The 23,328-nt window shown below is 45.4% G+C and overlaps 1 protein-coding gene across 1 annotated transcript in view; it reads right to left on the bottom strand.

Moving 5' to 3' along the window:
* The window catches only part of LOC138515911 (alcohol dehydrogenase 1-like), a 321,818-nt gene that overhangs the window by 52,311 nt on the left and 246,179 nt on the right, over positions 1–23,328 (bottom strand). The window contains exon 8 of the mRNA XM_069630674.1: positions 18,402–18,540. Coding sequence (XP_069486775.1) covers positions 18,402–18,540 — 139 coding nt within the window. The remainder of the gene's footprint in view (positions 1–18,401; positions 18,541–23,328) is intronic.

Genomic DNA, 23,328 nt, shown 5'->3' with positions numbered 1-23,328 from the left:
GCGTTTCGCTCTACATGGCCCTCATTCCCGGATGAGCCTCCAGATAACCCGGCAATTGCTTACATTGCCAACTCTGGCGGCGCCTGCGGCGTCTTCTCCTCACTATACAAGATCCTGCAGGAGAATGCCTCTACCCCAGTTCTTTGAGCGCGGGACGATTGGGCGGGCGAACTGGGTCTGGAGATATCCGATGCTGCCTTGGGCGAAATGTGTCTACACACCAAAAAGGTCTCCCTCAACTTTCGCTTCCGCGCCATGCAGTACAAACTCCTCAACAGGCTTTACTACACCCCACGCAGGACCACGAGGTTCATCCGCACCGCGGCTACCCTGTGCCCCCGGTGTGGCGCGGAGGAAGCTGACCATTTGCATATGTTTTGGGCTTGTGGGGAGCTGCTGGGGTTTTGGGATAGCATATTGAAAACGCTTTCCGCAATAACTGACACCGTGGTTGACCCTGACCCACTGGCGGTTTTGTTTGGGGTCTGGAAAACCGATGGCTCCAGACGTCTGGCCAAATTTCTGAATATAAGTTGCATGATCGCCAAAAAATGTATACTCCAGAGTTGGAAATGCTCTTCTCCCCCGTCCTATCACAAGTGGCTCCGCTTACTCACCTGGGCACGGAATTGCGAGGAAGATTATTTGACTACGCTCCCCGCCCAATCTCGCCCCAGAAATATTTGGAGTGAATTTAACACCTACCTTAACAACCTCAGCAAGGACACCCCCGTGTCCGGTATGTCCCCTGCCCCATCGGGCTCTGACCCCACTGGTTGAAGCCCCACTGTTGCTCCTCCTCAGGTATTGCCATGTTGTATATGCTGTGATTGCTGTATCGTAATTGTTGTACTGCTCTACGATGTAACTGTTGTATAAGTTTGTTGCCTCTTGTGTGTGCCTTTGTACCTCTGCAGCCAAAAATAAAAACTTTAAAAAAAAAAGAAGCTCATCCCATAATAGTAGAGGAATAGAGCTGGATATGATATATGATCATTTCCAGCTCTATTCCTGTACATTATGAAATGTGTATTTCTATTGGAAACAATCGCATGCAATTGATACTGTACGATTTGCAAAATTGGTATTTTAAAGGCTCCTGATGGCTACTAAGTAGCGAAACACGTGTTGAGGTTAACAAAATGTACGGAATGTATAAATGTTCTTGATGTTTGAAAGAAGACGACAATAAGGATTATAAAATCTATGGAACTTATATACTTATATACTTTTTGATGATTAATGGTAAAAAGAAAAAGATACCTAAGTTTGAGCTTTATTCTATAGATCAACAACAAGGAACACACATACAATATTCAGGATGATCAAAGCCTGGGAATATAAAATTATGTCTAATTAGACGTTTTTGTCAGTCCAACTGTTTTTATTTTAAACTATCAGTTCAGCATTGGGCAGACACAATTACTAGGATTCATGACAACAACAAAACTATAGTAATTATCGCCCTATAGTCTGCTATTTTACTGTTGACATGAGGACATAAAGTTTCCTCTCTGCAACCTTAATTCTCATTTTGGTCTTCGATTTATTGAAAAAACTGCAGTGTGTACATCTGCTGGCATCTGTCGCCGGCATTGAATATTCGGTGTGCCCCTCTCACCAAGGGCAAGATCGGGATCAATATTCCCTGTCCTCGGGCAAAAAAGGCACATTTCACTGACATGAGAAAGTGGGGCGTGCTTGTGAAAATCACCAAAAACATGAGCATTACTCATTGGAAAACTTTGACATAGTGAGGAATGGGAGAGGGTGATGGCTGACTGTGCTGTTCAGTTAGTGATGGGTTCTTGAAAACAGGTGTGAAAATAAAGTGGTCCCTTTGAAGTCACATAGGAAAATGAAAAGTTCAAGAGAGGCAAGAGTTAGGATCAGGTCAGGGGTGGCAGCTGCTTCACGATTCAGCAGGAGTGCAGGAGGCTGCCTGAAGTAAAGGTGGCAGCTCAGCCTAGGTGGTTGGTGGGGTCTCTGATAGTTGTAGAGTGCGGTAGTTGAGAGAGTTTGTGTGAGAAGGTGCTGGTAAAGTTGCTAGATGTTAGCAAAAAGGAGAATGGGAAGTGAAGGGGCAAATATTGACTGGCGGTTCATGGGCAGCGTGTTAGGATGAGAGGAGACAGAAGAAATGAAGTTAGTTAAATAGTTTGACTTGACTGAGATTAGAGAAGTCGAGAGCAAGGAACAATTTCTTTTAGGAAGCAAGGACGATTGTTGAGCCAATGTTCATGTTGAGTTGTTTGGCTGCCTTCAACTGTTGAATTCTTGGGGCAATCCATGGTTGAGATCATAGGGAAGAGGATGTCGAGGAGCTAGCGGGCTAATTGGACCCAAAGGGAGTATCAGTGCCCAGAGATGCCATTTCACCAGATTCAACAAATGTTGGAGAGAGCTTGAAGGGAAGTCCGGACTTCGTCTAGGCAGGGGTCAATAGAGTAATTTGGGAGTTTCTGATAAGTAATTGTACACAGAGGGAGAGTTGAGGAGTGGCAGTGAAAGTGACATAAAGTTGAGGATGATGAGAAGATGATGGGTCAACAGACAGCCACAGAATTGAGTGAGGAGGAGGAAGATGAGATTGAGTGAGTTGCTACTATTTCTGATCAGCAATTTATGGAGCGTGAACAGAGAATGGTCAGAGAGAGTAGAGTCTTGTTGCAGTCCATGAGCTTTGGTCATGTTGGAGAGGTTGAATTCTGCCATGAGTATGACTGAGACTTTAATGGGAACATATATGAACGTGAAAGAAGGGATAGAGGGTTTTGGGGCGCGGCAGATGGTGACAGTAGAAAGACGGGGTTAATTTAAGGAAGAGGATAGCAATGTATTCAACAGACGGTAGGAGAAGGTTGCAGGGGACATGGACACAGATGGGTTGGATGTTTTGGTTTATGGTAGTAATATTTCTGGGATCCATTCTTAAGTGACAGTAATCATGATAGAATGCTGGTGGTGGTAGTCAAAGTAGTCAGTAAGAGATTAGGTTTTGCTACAGAGATATTCTGCACTCTAGAGTCACAAAGTAAGTTCAGAGGTTGAGCAGTAATAGGTGAACAGAGAAGGAGTTTTCTTCTTGAAGGAGATGAGTGGGGTGGACCAGGTTGGAATAGGTATGGAATGAGTGACTAATCGAGAATATAGGAAGATTGCAAAGGGTGGGATGAAGCATGAATTAGTCAAGTGAACCATTTCTTTGTTCTTCTTTCTCAGGAGAACACCAGAAGCGTGGGCATCCCATGTTGTGAGGAGGGTGTTCATATACCCTTTCTGTCTTCAAAAAGAATAAACAGGGCATCTCCCACTGGACTCAACATGTTCTGCTTTTGTCCTTTCATTTCAGACACCCAGCTGGAAGGCCTGAGATAACTGAGTAGGTGGTAAGGAGTATGTCATATGAACTTCTTGGAGACAATCAGAATGTCCAGAAAGGTGTCCACCAGGTCAGACAGCTGTTGCAGGGTGACACCAGATTTTTGTTTGGTGCAGAACCGTCTGTTTTTTGCCTGTGTCTCCTGGAATTGCAGGATGTGGCAAACATAATAAGTTTAAAAAATGGCATTTCCACTTTCTGTTCTGATGTGGTCGCATGGCTGCTCTAGGAGCCAATCAGGATGTCGAGATATTATCTGCAGGATTTGGATTGAACACCTTAAAGAGAGTTACAACAAAGATGTTTAGTCGACAGTGAAGCAATGTTTCATCAGGAAAAGCATCCAGCCTTGATGGCATTCCCTCAGAACTGTATGTTGTTAGTTGTTATAGTGTTTCAAGCAGTGAAAATGAGAAGTGATCAAAATGTCAGTGCACCAAGATCCTGGGGTACATAAAAACAGAAACAATGAGTGTGATGTGACATTTTACTGGCCAATGGGCTTATTAAATGCAGAAAGCAAGGAATTAGCAAATATCTCATTTAATAGGATGGTGGCAATAATAAATAACGAGTACTTTAATTGCTGAGGATCAACACAACTTTGATCCCTCTCCATTAGTGCTTAACCTCATCAATAATGTAAATTGTTCCTTGTACTGTTTCTGGTTTAGATTCAATTGACATGTATTGCTTGTTGTATTTGCGTGTTCCTCTTGTAAAGTGCTTTGGATTAAAATGCTATATAAATTAAAATAAATACAAATACAGGAGCCTATATAAACATGTTGGTTGATATTGCCACCCAGAGGGACTCCTTGCTCCTATACCTTCCTCAAAACGGAAAAGGAAATTGATATAAAGTGCTGGGGCTTCCTCTGGGGTATTATGTGTAAAATTAACTTTGTGCTTGAGTTAGTGGATACAAGTGAAAGATATTACAAACAACTAACATCTGTGGTTTCTCTGGTTCTCAGCTCATTCTAGCATCAAGGGGAGCCCATTAGGGATATCCCTTTGTCTTCATCCCTCTTATTAGTGTACATAGACCCATTTTTGTAAATAAAAGTAAAATCTGAGGAGCAGATGTCTGTCTTTAAAAATTGAAAGTATGGACATTTAAAGAGGCTGCATATGTAAATGATGTGGTGGTTACTTTAGGATCTACATGTATGGCGATGCCACATATTCTTCATCAAACCCAGCAGTTTGTGGATTTGGCAGATTATCAATTAAACATTGATAAAAACCAAAAAACATGTTATGAAACACTGTCGGGTTCACTGGAAAAAAGATTGATGACGATATTTAGGGGTTATCATTTATAAATATCAAGCTGAGACTGGTCCTAGAAACATTGAGAGGGCAATTGAGAATATTAAATGCTAGGTCCTTTGCTATAGAAATATACCTATCTCTACGATCAATTGAGCTGTGCCGAAGTTGGTAAGTCGTTTTGTTCTCTTGCTATATGTATGCAGTCACCACACCACTATCAAAATTGTTAAATGGATGCAGTTCAGAATTTATTTGGAATTACAATACTTGAGCAACCGACAGAGGCAGAAAAGATGTTAAGTCAAATATTGAGGATTTGATTTGGTTGGCAGCTGTACTGTAAAGGTTACAGTGGATCCCGCTGAGTGCTAATAATCCAGCAAAACACAGTGTTATTCTAAAAATCATTTTGGCCCAAGTGGCGAAATAATATTTTCAAGTGAGAAATATTTTCAGAAAATAAGATTACAGTCACTGCAGGAGTATTTAGTACTATCAGGAAAGGTTAGAGAACAATTAAAACATTGTTATTTTGTGAACATAAAATGACTAACAATTAATAGTGATCCACCATCAACATTGCTATCTCCTAACAAACTACAAACTGTATTAGTTTGTTGCTGTGTTTAAAAACAACTTTATTTTGTATTCTCCAAATCATCACATGTTCATATTGACAAGAGAACCTGTGCTATTAAATTACATATCCAACGCCCAACACGCAAGATGTATCTCAATGACAAAATATACCTGTCTTTAACCTGAATTTAGCATATAAAATTACCACTAAAAAAGGAAAATTCTCTGAACAAATTAAAAACAATCAAACACATTAAAAAAGAATGACATGTGGTAAAAAATATAAAAGAATGTCCCTTTAGTTATCTCTGCACAGACATACAACCTCAACAAGTTTCAATTCTCACCTTTTGTGAACTTTCGTCAGCAGGAATTAATTGAAACTTGGTGCAACAAGTTGGTTCTCTGCTTTGTTTTTCAGCTTATTCTTGAAATGGAGAAACTGGTTTTCTTGATAAGATATGCGCATGTTCATCAGAGACTTACATAAAAGGACCATAGGGCTGTGTTTTCACTATATGCATGTGCCATCCCCTTATACAATAAGAACCCTGTAGGAAACCTTCAAAACATCACCCATGACGTTGTCAGATTTGGTGAATATTGCTTCATGTGAATAAATTGGTCTAAACCTGATATATTTCCGCTCCCAGGCTCTACTGTTTTCCCAAAGTAAATTGGGACTGTAGGTGGGCAGCAGACACTAGACCTTATCTAGAGATGTGGATTTGCAGGAGTGACACCAGATTGCTTGAATTGAACCATATGCACCTGGACACTTTGGCCTCATTGCAGGTTTGGTGGTGCATTTCAAAAGTGGCAGTAATTCCGTTACCACAACTTTTATTGGCTGTAACAGAATGACTGCCACTTTTACTGCCCCACTGAATTCCAAGTGTGTCCTTGAATTTACTGCTTGCCGTAAATCTGCAGAAAATCCCCTTGTAGTCCTATGGTCTTCAAAAATGAGGAATAACACCACTTTGCATTCAATTGCAAGTTGTATTTATTTGCATATTTCTGTAGAATTTGATCTCTGAAGATGATCCTCTGGAACTAAATGCAGTGGACTTTGTAGAGAGCATGTGTCTTTGAAAAAGCACAATATTTTAATGGTTATCTCGTTGATGATTCTCCAGAGTTTATATAAAGGAAAACAAAACTCAATATTGAATCTCTTGTACAATGTTCTTGAGATATATATGTAAACTGAATTTATGAACTATATGTGAGTTGCTCACACAAGGTCCTTCCAACTCCTGGGTCATCCCAACCCAGGAACCATTCTCGAATAACACCACATTGCCACCATTCTTAATCCCGCAGTGAGCACACAGGACAAAGAGGCAGTAACGGTAATCAAGTATTGTGGTAAATCCGCACACTTACTACCTTGTTAATACCCAACTCGTAATGAGGCACACTTTGTCTATGGAAGTTTAAATACAGCCTTGCTTGCCCCTCTCTGTTTTCAGGAAGATGTAAAAGTAGTAATCAATAATCGCTCCAGAGTTTTTGCATTATTTTCAGAACATCTGTGTTTACCCTGGGCTCGAGATTACCGTATTCTCAAAGAGGCATCGCTACTCTTGATATGTAGCTCTAGTTCTCAGCTGATCAGGTGCAGTTCGCAGTGTATTTGGCTGAAAGCAGAATCCCAAGTCCTACATGTCTCCTTCTAGCATGAATCTCTCCACTTTTATTATCCGCATTCTCTTCTTCTTTCGCGCACAATTACGGACGGCTGTCGTTATGATTCGGTGTGGTGCTCTGTTCTTGCATGAAAATAGCTTTTCTGCAACAAGTACACTGAATCCCCATACAGCGCTGAGAATACGCTGTGGGGAGAACACTATTTTGTTCCCTCTTGTGATCCATATGTGAAGTAACCGTGGGAGGCACTGGTGTATGTCACTTTGGTGATTTGGACTGCCAAGCACACTCATGCATGCAGCATAGCTTTGTGTGCCAATTTACAACACTGTAAATCTGTCTTGAAACGCAACCCAATTGTCACAATGCTTTGAGACATATCTGCTTCAAACTTTTTCAGAACTAAGGTCCATCTAACTTGACCGAGATGCACCCATGCTATCAAAAAACATTCCTCCCGTGCAACATCTCACTCTTTCTCCTTGTGTTTATAGCATGCATTTCCCACTGTCCCATGCTCTCAAGGTGTGGATACTGCTGACAGGAGCTCTCCGAAGACAAGCCTATACACTAAACCTACCACGATGGTGATGTGACACAGTATAAAAGCAGGTTAACATAACAGCTTGTGACTACTAACTAGGCCTATATTTTAAAGGCAAGATGGAGCACAAACAAACATGTAATGCAGCTTAACATGCCATCATCAGTACAAGCTTTATTCAGCAGACAAATACCGTCAAAAGCAATAAAATACAGACATATGCATCTCCTTAAAAATCTATAAGATAAGAAACAATACATTGGGCCTCATTACGACCCTGGCGGTGACGGTATGAAAGGTGCCGGTAAGGCACTGGCACCGTTCATAACGTCCCGCCGCAGGTCTTACCTGGCCGGCTGTGCGGCACCCGTGAGCAGAACTCGTGATTGCACCGGCACCGTTATCAACGGTGCCGGTGCAACCATGCTACCCACCCCCATTCTGCCCTATGGGGCAGGATTGGGATCGGGAGCCCAGCATTACCGCCACCAGCGAATGGGCAATTACCGGCCCATTCAACTCGTAAGGGGCCGGTTATTACCCAATCGCGGGTGGCGGGGCCGGTAGCGAGCATGGTGGTAGCCGTGCCTGCCATACAGGCACGGCTACTGCCATGCTCGTAATGAGGCCCAATGACATTAAGAATCATAATTACTCAGCATCAATCACATTAGGATTGGATTCATTAAAAGAATATTTATAAATGCAATTAAAAAACATTTAGGCAGATATGGACGTGAGTTTGTACATCCATGCATGATGAATGTACTTGATAACAGGGAATGCCAGGTTCATATCGAATGACTGCCTTATCAATAGCATTGCTTCGCTGGCGGATTTTCTTAATAATGAACAGGGGTTTTGGATATTTAACTCTCAGTGGCTTATAACCATTGCACAGGAGCAAAAAGTGGATTGTGTTTCAGACACATCCACAAACCGGCACAAAGGCTCGTTCCCCGCTCCCCAACAGTTAGTGAAATTGGCAACACTAAGGATGTTGAATCGCAACTTTAGTAAAAACGGGCTCATGCTATGGGGCGATCTATATAGGTATGTTTCTAGGCCAAATTCACTTGTGCACACTAGATATTCAGGACCCCCGCAAAGTAAATTACATGCGTTCAACAATTTCCTCAGAGTGTTGTATTAAAGGTATGTGGGTTTGTCCACAAGGACTCGGTCCCCAATGCGAACAGAGTAGATTTTAAGAAGCAGAACCAAGGTAGCACTTTCCTGCCCTCTTAACCCATTTCTTGAATACGTGCTTCTCTGTACTTGATTTGCTCCAGATCCTCAACTAGTACAAAACTGGTCTCAGAGTAGCTTCTATCGCAATTGGGCCAAGACCCAGCTCCATATGGAGCGGTGTATTTGGGCAACCAAGCGGGAGGGCAAGTGATTTCTTAAAAAACTGAATTTTCAATATACCTAAATCAACATTCATTGATCACTCTATGGTGTATAATGTGTGGAATTTTACACTAAAACAATCTCTTAATGACACTCTTGGATGTATTAATTAACATAATCCCTCTACCATATTGAAATGAATACTACTATGTTGGCTTTGACATTAGCATAAGGTTATATTAATCATTTACAGTACTATTTTTGTGATGCACTCCTTGGTATGATGTTTCTCCTAACCCCATATTGTCCCCCCTCAGGTGTCACACTTTTATTCATTTGCAGTTCCTCAGAATTGGCTTGACCTGCCACTTACAAAACTAGAGCAAGAGCGATGTGGGATGTGTGTCCCTCTGTAGGCACCTACTCTCTAACCTGCATGCAGATTGTATGTGTCCACCACATGCAAAGACTAGTGTGAAAACTGAAATGAACCTCTGAGTGCTTAATTTGTTGGGGGAGGGGCTTGCCAGGATGTGCCAGGGCTCAGCCCGGCCCTTATTTTGGAGCCCCCGCATTTATTTCTAATCCTAGCTTGATTACATTGTGGTGTTTTGGCAACTTTATTATTTTAACTGTCAGTCGGTCATAGTAATATAAAAACTACAGTGTGCACTTACCTGGATCTTTCATCCTGGGCCTGCTCATTGTTATTTAGGAGCTTGATAACCCAGGTTGGCAGGGTGTGGCTATTTATCAATTTTCATGAATAACAATGAGTTAGAAGGTAAGAGGCATGGCCTGCAGCTATGCAGTAGGCAGTGCTTCAAGGGAGCTCCCGCTGGATCATTCATCGATAACCCGGTAATCGCTTGTTTTCACAATCTGTGAAGTTTTGTCCACACCAGAACGTACCTGCAGTGCCCTGCCTGCTGTAGTACGGCTTGAGAGTGCTGGGCTGGTTGTGGTTTTGGTCGGAGGTCCGGTGCTGGAAGATCTCAACATGGTGGCTATCTGAGGAGGCAGCCAGACAGAGTGCGGCAAAGCTGTACTGCGCAGCACTGTGGCGACGTGGTGCGGCAGGTGGAGCGAGGAAGGAGAGGTGAGAGCTGTGTGCATCCACTCCAGTGGTGTGTGGCAGAGAATAGCCCTGGTGTGTCGCGGTCTTTGGTGGTGTCTCACGGGCGTGCCGGGGTTGGATGTCAGCCAGGGGCCCTCCCGAGCTTACATGTGGGGATGCTGTAGCTGTGAACAAATCCCACAAGGTGGATCATTTCTCCCGATGAGGGATGGTAGTGGGAGATACCACGAGGCAGCAGATTTTTTACCAACGTGGGAACTGCAGCGAGAAGCTGTGATCGTGCTCCAGATGATATTGTGTCAAGACTGGGAGGCAGAACTCCCCTTAAAACTGGGCCCTCACTTACCTGCCATGGACAATAGTGCTTAGAGATCAGCACAAGCAAGGGGGGTGCCTGCTCTTGGATATATTTGGTGTGTGAGGGTCACAGCATAATGTGTGCAGCTGGCTTTGTGGCACGCTGCTGGGGGGGCATGGAGGCCCTTCCCCCCTCTGTGGGTGGGGATATTGAAGGGTACCACTGCATAGGCAGGGATCAGGAGCACTGCAGTATTGGCGAGACCCTATTGCTGATACCATCAGACAACATTGCATATCCGTAGAGCAGCTAGTTAGATAGTGAACAGTTAGACTGTGGATGCTGTGTTAATGGCACCCCCTTGCTGGAAAAGTTGCACTTCAGTGGGGTGCTGTTGCCTCCACTCAGGGTGAACTTGCTGCAGCTTACCGGAGGAGGGCACGAGGTGCAACATCTGTGCCGGTTGCATCATTAGCCAATATAGTGACCCGGCTGCCCAGTTGGGGCCTGGCTGGCTTCTGCTGGCTGGACCCCACTCTGCACCCATCTGTGGCGGGTTATCCTTCGAAGGGGTAGACGTAGAAGATCTGCACCCATCTGTGGCGGGTTATCCTTCGAAGGGGTAGACGTAGAAGAAGGGAGCAGACTGTTGCCTGGAAGTCACACTTGACCCTTACCATGCCCTGCAGTGGGGGCGACAGGAGCACAGGGCAGACTGAGCCTTAGGGTTTTGGCACCTGGTGGGGTCTGGAAGTTCTTTGCTCAGCAGTACATGGTGGACAGTCAAATTGAAGATACTGCCTGATCGGTACAGATGGGGAGGGATACATGTGAGGGGGCTCAGCTACATCAGACCGTCCCCTGCTTAACACTGCGCAGAACTACATACAGATGTTGGACAAGCATAACAGGGGCAGGGCCAAACAGAGGCCTTCACCCAGAGGGAGGGCGGTGGTAAGGCATATCCACTGCCACAAAGGGGTCCTGAGCCCGCCTCATTGTCAATGACCCAATTGAGGGAAGAGTGAATAGTTGTTGTCATTGTGATATTGTAGACGCCCTAGATTACAAAATTTAAACGGTGACGATGGATGTAGGCCTCTTAAGGCAGGATTTACATTTTCTCACGGATCAGCTTGGTACTACTGAAACACAAGTGCAAGAGAACAGAGCCCACATCACCAGTAATCAATCAGAGATTGCTGTGCTAACAGAGAAGGTGCGGGAGCTGGAAAGATGCGCTAAGGACGCAGAAGGCAGGGCCTGGGGGAATAATGTCAGGATTCTCAGTCTACCCTACGGCGAGATAGATCAGGACCCCACTTCCTACATGAAGAACTTGTTGCTGCAGGAGGTGGGCCAGGAGCGCTCTCGCAGGGCTTCAAGGTAGAGCGTGCCCACAGGAATCTGCCTAAGAGCCCCCATCCCAGTACCCCCCCCCGAGATCACTCATCACCAAGATCCTCGATTACAAATATAAAGAATGGATACTAGCTTTCTTCAGGGAAGGTGGGGTGATTGAGCGCGTGTCCTCCAAGCTAACTACTTAACCTGACTACACGTAGCTGGTCCAACAGAGCAGAGCAGTGTTTGGTCTCACCAAGGAGCAACTGCACCTGGCCAATTTGAGATGTATGTTGATTTATCCAGCCAAGCTGAAGGTGCTGCACAATGGGCGATTGCACATCTTTGAAGACACCACAGCGACACATTCATGGATGCACTCAATGGGGATTGCTCAGCAGCCGGGCGAGACGGAATAATGAACCCTGATTGTGGCCTCCACAGGGTGTTGTTGCATGTGCTGCTACATTGCCTTCGATGTGCAAATGGCGGGAGCCCAGCGGTTGACAATTATGGCCACTACCTTTTTTGTACCCCATTTCCTTTCCTTTTTTCCTTCCTTTTTTCAGGGGTGCGGATGTCTCCCGTGGTTTCAGCTAACATGCTGACAGATACATTGAATTGAATTTTTGATACCAGTTTTGTGGTGTCCGCTGCTATTCATCACCCGGGAGGTAGGGAGGGGGTGCGCAAGAAGCAGTTTGGCCTGAATATGCCTGTAGCTATTGGGTCTGTGATGTTTTGTTGGGGAGTGAGAGTGGGCTGTTGGAGAGGGAGTTTGTTTTCTGTTGTTTATTCGTTCTTACGGCTTGTATAGAGGGTATTTTGGTGGGTTGGGAGCAAATGCTGAGACCGATTGGATGTTTTGTGGGGCACTGGTTTGCGGGCTGCCCTGGGGGGATTTGGGAGGTGTGTATGGGGGGCAACGGCGAGGGATCTATGGGTATGCTCAAGGCCCGAGATTGAGGATACATGGCTAGCAATGTTTGGCTTGTCACATGGAACGTGTGTGGACTGAATGGCTACATCAAAAGATTTGAAGTACTAGCATATCTGCATAGGAAGGAGGTCAGGATTGCCCTGCTGCAGGAGACACACTTTACGAGGGATAGGTAGACCAAGCTCACCATGAAGTGGGGAGAGCAGCTTCATGGCTCCTCCTTTTCTGCATTTGCAAGCGGTGTGCTGGTGTAAATCGCACTGAACGTCCTCTTTAGGCTCCTAGAAACTAAGTGTGATGACGAAGGTAGATGGTGTTGGTTCTTGGGCTCCTGAATGGTAGGGAAGTGTGTATCGTGAACACTTAAACCTACCCCCAATAACACTGCTACACCCTATGATGTGCTAGGTGGATATGGGGGGGTGACTTTAAGTGTACACTCGACCTGACAATGGACAGGTCAGATGATACATTTAAGAAGCCGGCTCCTCCAGCGAGGGCCCTGAGGAACTTTCTGATGAACCTTGAGTTGAGGGACATTTGGAGGGCCCTCCATGCGGCGGGGCACTCCTACTCGCACTTTTCTGCTCTGCACGGGGTTCACATTCGCATCCATTATTTTTTCATGGGCACTAGGTATTAGGGGAATTTACTGATGCTGCTTATCAGGCTAGAGTCCTCTCTGTACATGCCCAACTGATGGTCACGTGGTTGGGGAGATCGAACAAGCCCCCAAACCCCACCTGGAGGTTGCGGCAGAGGCTCTGATGGATGATACATTCAGAGGATGTTTGGGGGATGCAATCATTTATTTGAAATCAACGTGGGCAGCGTTGATCGGGTGGAAACCCTGTGGGAGGCCTTTAATATAGTCATGCGAGGGGAAGCAATTGGTAAGACAGGCTCACGAGCATAGAGGCAGAAATCGAAGGGTTGGAACACAGGGATGACAGAACTGGAGCAGAGTCTAAGGGCCTGACCGATTTAAGGCAGGGGATCAGCTGGGTACATTTGATTTTGCAGAATATACTGGACGTGGAGGGCGACAAACTTGGAAGGCTGCTGGCATGGTTGTGCAGCAGGGAAGATAGGAGGGAAATTATCAGTGCCATATGGGATGACCAGGGGTTCAGTAGTGACTGCCAGGAGGAGATCAATACAGTGTTCTCTAAATATTACAAAACCCTATATTCACAGGAAACTGCGGTGTGTGGCTCTGATGTGACTGAGGCGCTGTCTTACATAGCACTGCTTTAGATGCAGTACAGAGGGGAGGTGGATGCCTCGCTCTCTGTTGCTCAGCTGGAGGTCACCATGCATATGTTGCCGTCTGGGAAGACCCCAGGTGCAGATGGCCTGGCGGGTGAATTCTACTAAGAGTACACCGTGGTGCTGGCACCCACGTTTCTGGGGGCCTTGGAGGAGGCCTATGAGATGGGGATCTTACCTGGCAGCTTAAGAGAATCAATAAAAGTCACAGTGCTCAAGCTAAATAAACCACCATTGCAATGCAGCTCCTACAGGCCTCTCTCCATGGATAACCAGGACTGCAAGATCCTCACGGCCCTGCTGGCTGTTAGTCTAAAGATATTGATAGGAGCCCTGGTTCACTCAGACCAGAATGGGTTTGTTCCAGGCATGAACAGTACGTGAACCTGAGGAGGCTACACCACATCATAGATAGTTTTAAGTATTCGGACCGGGACTGTGTGGTTGCCTCGTTGGATGAAGTTAAGGTATTTCATTCAGACAAGTGGGATTCGTTATATGAGACCCTGCAGCGGTTTGGCATAGAAGAGAGCTTCCTCCATTGCATACGTTCGGTGTATACCAAGCCAAGAGCTAGGGTGAGAACAGGAAGGCAGATTTCGAATGGGTGGGCGTTGCGGAAAGGCACTCGGCAGGGCCACCTATTTTCTCCGATACTCTTTATTTTGGCCCTTGAGCCACTCGCAGTGTTCCAAAGATCTGAGTATTCTGAAGCGGGAATCCTGATTGCCAGGGTCCGACACCTGATTTCATTATTCGCAGACAATATGCTCCTTTATGTCACGCACCCGGAAGAGAACTTGCAGCATCTCCTTGCTGTAATAGATTGATTTGCTGAGTACTCAGACATACATGTTAATAGGTTGAAGTCTTGCTTGTTCCCTCTGGCGGGCCTGCTGGGCCTTGGAGGAATTTAGAGCAAACAAGGCTGGGACTCCATGGGAATGGGGATTTACGGAACTCCGCCTCCGTGATTGCCGGAATCACCGGGGCATTACAACCCTGGTGATTCCGGCAATCACGGAGGAATGCTATGGTATTTCGGGTCCGGTGGCAGCCTGCCGGTTTTTCCAGCACAGCTACCGCCGGACCCGTAATGAGGCCCATATGTTATGTCTAATTGTATCTGTATATCACACCATGCATCCATAACCATCAATGAACTGGTGGTATTTGCAGTTTTCACACCAATTAGTTTGACGCTGTATGGAGCAGGCATGGGTGGTGTCAGTGGGCTGGAAGCTGCCTGCAGCAATGTGTCAGTGACGTGCGGGAAAATATTTGGGCCCTGGCACTTATTTTCTTACACATTAAGCACTGAAACCCTCCATTACTAACAGCCTCTGTACTTTGTTTCCTTTCTTGGACTTCACACTTCACCAAACAAAGAAAACATTTTCTCAAATAATTAAATGTGAATTCCAAAAGAGAGTACCTTCGATGTTCATTACCAATATACATCAATATTAAAATTCTAGCCAAACTTTACAATAACCAGTCCTTTCCCGGACTTTTGACAGATAAGCAATAGAAAGGCTGACCTTTGAGAATATTCATACATCATTCACACAGGCCCAGCCTTCGGGAATTAATTCTGGGATGAGGATGCAGATTGATGCCTTCGGGGATTCATTCTGGGATGAGGATGCACATCGATGCCTTTGGGGATTAATTCTGGGATGAGGATGCAGATTGATGCCTTCGGGGATTCATTCTGGGATGAGGATGCACATCGATTGTGAGGGCCAAAATTCCCTTGCATACCCGCCCATGACGAATGTGAGTAACAGCCTATGGACTTCCAGCAATCCTACCTCCCACACCCTGTTTTGAGTATTCCGAAACTGATGCTAGGGTACTACCGTACTTCCTTCCCATCCAGTGAACCCATAAAACCTGCAGCAGGGATTCTGGTGTTCCTCCTTCTGCCCTTCCTGCTGACATCAATAGCAGAATTGACAAAGACATGGAGAAAGAGTATCTTCCCTAACAGAAAAATAACACATATTTAATATGTTTTGGGTTGCACACTATGCTTCTTGTGTTGAGAGTGGCACAATACATACATCTAGAGGACTTGTACAAGTCTTCAGGCCCCCATCAACCCTACCCCATTGGCTGATCTGGGCTCTCTTGGCCCATGAGAGGCACGCCTCTCAATGGCCCAGCACTGAGTCTCAATTCATATCTCATCTATGCTGTTGTAGTGGGTGTACTTCCCACGGGGTGTGGGGGGGTTCTCCATCCAATAGTGGTGTCCTGCTCTCATCTGCTGCTGCAGAATCTAGGATAAAGCACTTTCGGCTACCTGCTGTATGCTTTCAGGAACTCAAGGAAGAGCAAACTGCCCCCCCAACCACCTCTCATGCAACCCTTGCACAGACTCTGTCCATTCTTTGGGTGTGTGGGGGGGGTATGCAGCCTAGGGCTACCACTGAGAGAGCATCAGTCTCTTATCCATGCTTTAAACTCAACTCTCTAATCTCTGTATTCCATTAACAACAGGCACGCCTTTTTTTATAACAACTGTGTTCTCTCTATCTCTCTCTCCCTACCTCTTTCTCTCTCTTTCTCTCTCTTTCTCTCTCTCTTATTCTCTCTTTCTCTCTATCTTGCACCTGCAATGTCAACACGCTGCAAACAGTACTCTCCGGCCAATCACTGCAGCACTCAGCCAAGTTGCTGAGTTACAATACACTTCCAAGACTCTGCCCGGCCACCTGTCACTTATCCTGAAGAGACATGAATTATCTCCTTACAACTAGACCTGGCTCAGCCCATAATTGCACTGTAGGAGATAATGGGGGCAGTGAGTCATTTAGCTGGGAATGGCTATGCTTGTTACTGTAGTTAGGGTACGTGTCGTGTCATAGAACAAATCAATTATATCTGCTGTTCATTATAAAGCATAAATGGTGTCTTTACTCCACCGCTTACACTGAAAGGGGATCATGGTAACAATCTTGTGTTGGCAGGACTGCATTTAATTGGGCATGTATAATGTTCCTTCCATCACTGGTTCAATTTTTGGGAAAGCTTTTCACTTATCTGATCTATTGAACAGTAGAAAGAGAAAAAGGGGTTGCTGTAAGGCTGGTCCTTCTTACAACATCCCCATTGTGTTGGGAGATTGGATTAAACAATAATGCAGCATTCCAAGGACATTAGCAGGTGTTAAAGGCCCACAAGTGGGTAATTGTAGCTATTAGAACATTCCACCCAACAAGGGAAGAATGTTCTGTTTACAACAAGGAAAGACAAAGAAGAGATATTGGAATGTTGGGACAGAGGACTTCTATCAGTCATTGGGGGTCATCACGAGTTGGGTGAAGCAGGAAAATGCGTCAGTAACACTATTACGGCCACATTTACCGCACTGCTCCAATCCCGTGTTCCAGGACATTCACCTCCAGCTAAGAGCTGGAGGTGAATGCACTAGCTTTAAGGCCATTTTCAGCACTATTACTACCAGCACTTTTACTGCCGGCGGTAATATCTACCCCCAACCCCATTGGGTCCAATGGGAATGGCACTTACCCCCCCATCCTTCCCTGCAACTCGGGATTCGGCGCAAATTTCACCAGACTGAGTTGCAGTAACGCTAATTGCGTTGGGCAGTATCCTGGCGCAATTAGCACCGGGATACCTTTCAACTCATGATAGAGCCCATTGTAGCCTTCTGCCAGTTCATTTTCTGCAAACATCTCAATGTTCTAATTAAGCTTCATAGCCCTCCCCTACAGGTCAGGCCAGCTCAGAATGGCCTGGAAACCTGAGTTAACAAAGGACATAGCGATTCAGAGTATGCGCCTCATCTTCTTTTTACATATTGGTACAAGAGTCCCGGGCTCCAGAGGCAGCGGCACTGGGGTCACCATGCCCCACTTAGGAGAGCCATAATGATTGTTTTCACCCGTCCCCCAATTATGGGAAAAAATTGTGCTTTTGGAGGGGAGTTGGTTCCTGATCACCAAAATTGAAAAATTGTGCTTTTATTACAGCTACCAGAATTCCTTGAGACTTACATTGAAACGAATCAGTAACACCTGAAAAGACTGCCTCCCTGAAGATTGCTAGAGATATGAAAGTGCTTGGAGGAGAAGAGCAACTGAACTGCAGCAGATATACAAAACTGGGAACTAGAGTGCATGCCTCATCTTCTTTTTTCTACATAGCGATTCAGTATTGCCCAAGGGCAGAGGGCTAGAAAGATTTTAGTATGGTTGAGCAAACCAAAAACATGATAGGTGTAGGAGGCAGGGCGACAAGAGCGTCACTGGGTTGACCCAAGAAGTTGGTTATGTGATGAAGAAGAGGCCGCGGTGGAAGGATTATGGAGAGGGGAAGCGGTGGCAGTGAAGGAAGGACTTGCCTGGTGAAAGAGGCTGCAGGCAGCAGAAGAGCAGGTAAGTGGGAGCTGGGGGCTACGGCTGTGTGCCGTGTCATATGGCCAAGGGTTGACACTAAAGCAAATATATGGGCTATACACATTATTTCCAGGCTGTATGATTTTGTAGAGTCCAGGGATTAGGCAATATAAGTCATTTATGTGCACAAGCAAGGTCGTAGTATCTGTTCATGCATTCATTCATTCATTTATTCATTCATTCATTTATTGGTGACTGTGTAGACATCACACAATGCTTGTCAGCCACTTCTGAGCGCTTATTAAGAACAAGTTACCTCTTTCCATTCCGCAGCAGTTCGAATCCGTCATTGATCTTCTCGAATGGTAGAGTGTGGGTCACCAGCTCATCCAGATTAAATTTCTTTGCCATGTAATCGGCCACCAGCTGAGGGACGCAGTCTTTACTCTTTATGCCTGGTAAACAGAAAAGCATTGAGAACAATCTACCAATCTACAGTGGCGGCAGCGGTTCGAAGTTCTCCTCTGTTTGCACATTATTGACACAGTCAAATCAATAGCCTAACGTGTATCCTTCAAAAAGATTCTTATTTTGAGGTTTTTCAAGCGCCTTAGTAGACATTTGAAATATTTGGCGCACTGAGTTATGCTGAAAGGGAACTTTCTTTATCAGTCTGGGCAGCAGGATGTTTTTGCACTATTCCTGTTACCATAGAAAGCACATTTGCGGACTAATGGCATCCAAGGCTGAGAGTAGCAGAGAGTGCTTTAGAAATATGTTGCTGTTTTCCTTGGCTTACAGACCATGAGTTATTCTTTTGTTGATTAATAACTTCGAAGTAGGAGAGCTCTATTTGTGCAAGTTTTGTATTTAATAGTATATCGTGAACCTTGGACGGAATCAGCACAGTGTGCACTTCATGAAAGTGTACGTAAGGATTATCATCTTCTGATACTAACACCAGTGGTCAGTCGTGACCTAGCAACCAGTAGATAAAATCGAGGTTTAAAGCACACATTTTTAAAGCTGAAAAGCAAACAAGAAAGCTTCCTACACAATACACATATGATAAACTGACCTAACTGCACTAGAGTGGTTTTGTCTGGTGTAGCAGTATGGGAAAGCTTGTACAGAAATAGATGAGACTGGTACGTAAACCCAAGTTCTCAGTATTCAAGGTTACGACTTGTGGATTATATACGTATACGCTCGACAACTCCCACCATGGAAATGGAAAAGAGACTAAGGGCCTCATCACAAGTCTGGCAGTATCCCGGTGGTGATACCGCTGGGATACCGGCAGCATTACTGCTACTCTGTCCAGCGCTATTAGTGCTGGATCACGAGTAGCAGGCTAACGGTTATTTCCCATTCCCAATTGGGTCAGGTGGACCAAATGGGGCTTTCAAGTTGCTATTAGAGCTGCACAATTAGCGCTGTGTTAATAGCACCCAAAATGGGCAGAAAGCAGGATCTTTACCTCCAGCAAAAAGCTGGAGGTAAAACTCCAAACTTTCTGCCCAACTCATAATAGGGCCAGCGCTTAAATGCGACGGTAATAGTGTTACCGCCTCATTTAAGGGCTACCGCCCAACTAGTGATGAGGCCCTAAGTCCCTTTTCCTAAGGTGATGGCCATCTGGTTTTTTCAGGAGATTGGGCTTGCGCAATACACGCAGAGCCCATCTCCTGTGAAGAAAAAAGAACAACGATTTGACTCCGGGCAAAGCCTTATCGCGGATGCGTACATGGTTGGCAATGGCCCACTGTCCTCACTGAGCCCTGAGCAAAGCTGTCGGGGCGTTGCCGGCCATGTACGCTCTGGGTGTGATTGTTATATTCTCTACTCCACAAATAGACAATACCCCACAGGTATTAATGTGAGATTGTGCTCTTAATCAAAAAAGACTTCTAATGAGGTCAATTTTCATACATCAATTTTTTACAAACAATAGTGTTGACACTAGCTTTGACACATTACAATTTGGCCGGTTTGGAAATAAAGTGCCGGTAAAGACGTGTAACGCACCTTTTCAGACCGGCCAACTCCAAGTCTGCCAGTAGGGGCAGTAATCTACCGGGAGGCCTGACCTGCAGGTAGTTCAGGTCCCTACTGGCAGACAATTGCTGCAATCACTGTCATCGGTACTACCAGTGCTGGTGATTGTGGCATCCCATTGCCAATGGGACTTTACGGGCATCTCTGCCACCCAGAATATCCTGTTAAAACCGGCATATCTGGAGGTGGAGACAGTGTGGTAGTGCCCCGGTATGTCTGGAACTTAACTCCTTCCCTGCCCCTTTGTCATACGGATTCATTGTTTGCCATTTAATGTGTGCCAATCCAACACCAGATGATTAACAATCTCCCAACATTGATTGTTGCAAATCCCACATTATTAACTCCACTTTTGCAAACTTTATCAAATGGCTCATGTAAGAGTGTGTATCTTAACGAGTAATCCAAAAACAGTGACATGAACAGATGCCGGGGTTGCTCTTAATAAAATTGTTGAACTATGAAACATATGCAGAAATACATTCAATTCGTCCATCCGGGACATATATGTGAACAAGGCATGCAGTAAATAATGCAGGCCCAGCCTTCGAAGGTAAGTGACTGTGATATAATTGAGAAATAGTTTCTTAACAATGACATAAAATGTTACACTTCTTGGACATCATTACAAGTTTGGCGGTGCCGGAAAACAGTGGTATTAATTCCATTACAGTCGCTATTTTACTGGGGGCAGTCCAGCCTAAACTGCTTGCCCACATCCCTTCGGCATGACACCACAAGCATCCCCTGGCAAAGAACAATGGTCTCAAGGGTTTCCCTGAGCTGCCCCAGAAGATCCTACCGATGTGAAGCAGGCGTGGAACAATCCACTCCTTACAATGTCTTCTCTAGATCCCCTTTTGGCAAGCAGCGACTGCCCTATAACCAGCTGCCCTTTTCTTTTGAAAGTTTTGAACAAAGTAGCTCACCAACAGATTCAGGCTTTATTAACTGAGCAATGCATTCTGGCTCACAATCAATCAGGTTTATTGAATGTACGCAGTACTGATTCCACTCTGTTGGAGCTGAAAACTAACATCCTACGTACCATGGAGAAGGGCAAGAGCTCAGTTCTGAGGCGCTGGATCTAACAGTCGCATTTGACTTGGTCGCTCATTCCCTTCTTGCCAACAGGCTATTAGATCGGACCTCTTTCTCTAAGGAAGCAGTCAATTGGGTTATCTCTTTCTTCTCAGAAGGTTCAGCAAAAGTCTTCCATGGAGAAACCGCATCAGAGGGTTGCATTCTTGAATGTGGGGTACCACAGGGTTCTTGCCTTTCCCCCTCTCTGTTTAACCTTTTTATGGTTACCCTGTTTGAGCTTTTGGACGCTGATGGCACCTGCTATGTCAACTAAGCCGATGATACCGAGTGTCTGTTTCCGCTCTCTGGGGACTATGTAAAAGACACTGGAGTCATCAATGGTACCTACAATCTTATTCACCACTGGATGGCAGTAAATGGATTAGCCCCGAATAACTCAAAACCTGAGATTATGATTCTAGGCACAGGCCCAAATTGCGACTCTTGGATCCGTCCTTTGCACATGTCCAAATTGCAGACTGCCTCCTCCCCACCTTGAAAAAAGTAAAAACCCTAGGAGTGACTTTCGACCAAGAGCTCTTGATGAAACAACACGTTGGCTGCCTGGTTTCCAATGCCTCCTACTACAGAAAAACTCAATTTAGGCCTTTCCTAGACATATCCAGCTGTGCCACAGTAGCCAGGGCCAGTATTGGTAGCCGACTGGACTACTGTGCTAGCAGTATATTGGGGATCGGCAAGGGGGAACTTAACTATCAGCAAGTGGTGCAGTACAATGCTGTAAGGGTGGTAATGGGATTATCCAAGTCGGATCATGTGTCATCTGCCAGGAGAGAACTGCATTGGCTGCCCATTGCCAAGAGAATCCAGTATCACACCCTCTGCATAGAACACTCATGTCCTACCTGGCTGATCCATTGAAATGGCTCCCTGACAGATGCTGTCTGAGGTCAAACAGATCGGGGCTACTATGGGCACCGAAAGCTAAACTGGTACTCGTACAGAATTGCTGTTTTCCATTCTCTACACCTCATTTGTGGAATACCCTTCCGCCTGACCTCTGGCTCTGCCCTAGCCTTTCTATCTTCAAACGAAAGCAGAAAACTGTTCTTTTGGAATAATTCCTCCTAGGATGCCTGTCGCAACCTAGCCGGTCCACCCTTACTACAGCGGAAAACTGTTTTGTTTTTGTTCTTTGTTGTCTGTCATGTTTCAGTGCTCTTATGCCTCTGGGCCTTTGTCTCCAGCACTTAAGAAATAAATTAAATACATAAATAAGATTAATTGTAAAAATTCCAGCTATCACCTGCTTTGTTTTGCTTTAGTCACCCAGCGTGGGACGGGTATGTCAAGACGTGGGTCCTAAGCCTGCTGGGTCTAGAGACCCAAGCTACTCCTCACTGAGGGCACCCAATGAGACCAGAACATGCATGGAGATTCTTGTCTTCTCGTGCAGAAGGGTTGTGATTTAGCAGTTTAGGCTGGACTGCCCTTTTTGGAGAGGGGCCATGCCTTATTTGCATATGGTGTTTCCCTTTTCTGTAGTGGCTAGGCAGGCTGAAGAGAGATAGTCAGGAGGATTGCCCAGAACTATGTCAAAGGTTAAGAATAATTCTAAACCTTCCAGCCATCACCTCTTTTGTTTTGCTTTAGTCACCCCATCAACCCGAATGGCACTGGTATTCCCAGACTGGAGTCCAGAGCCGGACACCCAAACAACTCCTCACTGATGATGCTGAAACATGTCAGGGGATGCGTGTGGTCTCATGCAGAAGGGATGTGACCTAGCAGTTTGGGCTAGACCGCCCCTTTTCGGTTGCAACCAACCTGATTTGCACATGGTCTTTCCAAATTATGTAGTCGCTTGACAGGCTGAAAAACTATGGTCTCGAGGGTTGCCCAAAGCTACTCAAAAGTTTAAGATTAACTCTAAACTGTCCAGCTATAACCTTTGTTTGCTTTATTCACACCGAGTGGGAAGGGTATGCCCATACGTGGGTCCCAAGCCTCCTGGTCACAGGGAGCCAAGCTAATCCTCACTGACTATGCCCAATGAGGACAAATTATGCTTGGGGATGCTTGTGGTCTCGTGCAGAAGCGATATGATGTAGCAGTTCAGACTGTACTGCCTCTCTTGGGGC

This window comes from Ambystoma mexicanum, chromosome 6q (genome assembly GCF_040938575.1).
Source record: "Ambystoma mexicanum isolate Mex_15411 chromosome 6q, UKY_AmexF1_1, whole genome shotgun sequence".
Lineage (NCBI taxonomy): Eukaryota > Metazoa > Chordata > Amphibia > Caudata > Ambystomatidae > Ambystoma > Ambystoma mexicanum.
The sequence above is the reverse complement of the archived record's forward strand: the minus strand, read 5'-3'. Positions and strand labels throughout refer to the sequence as shown.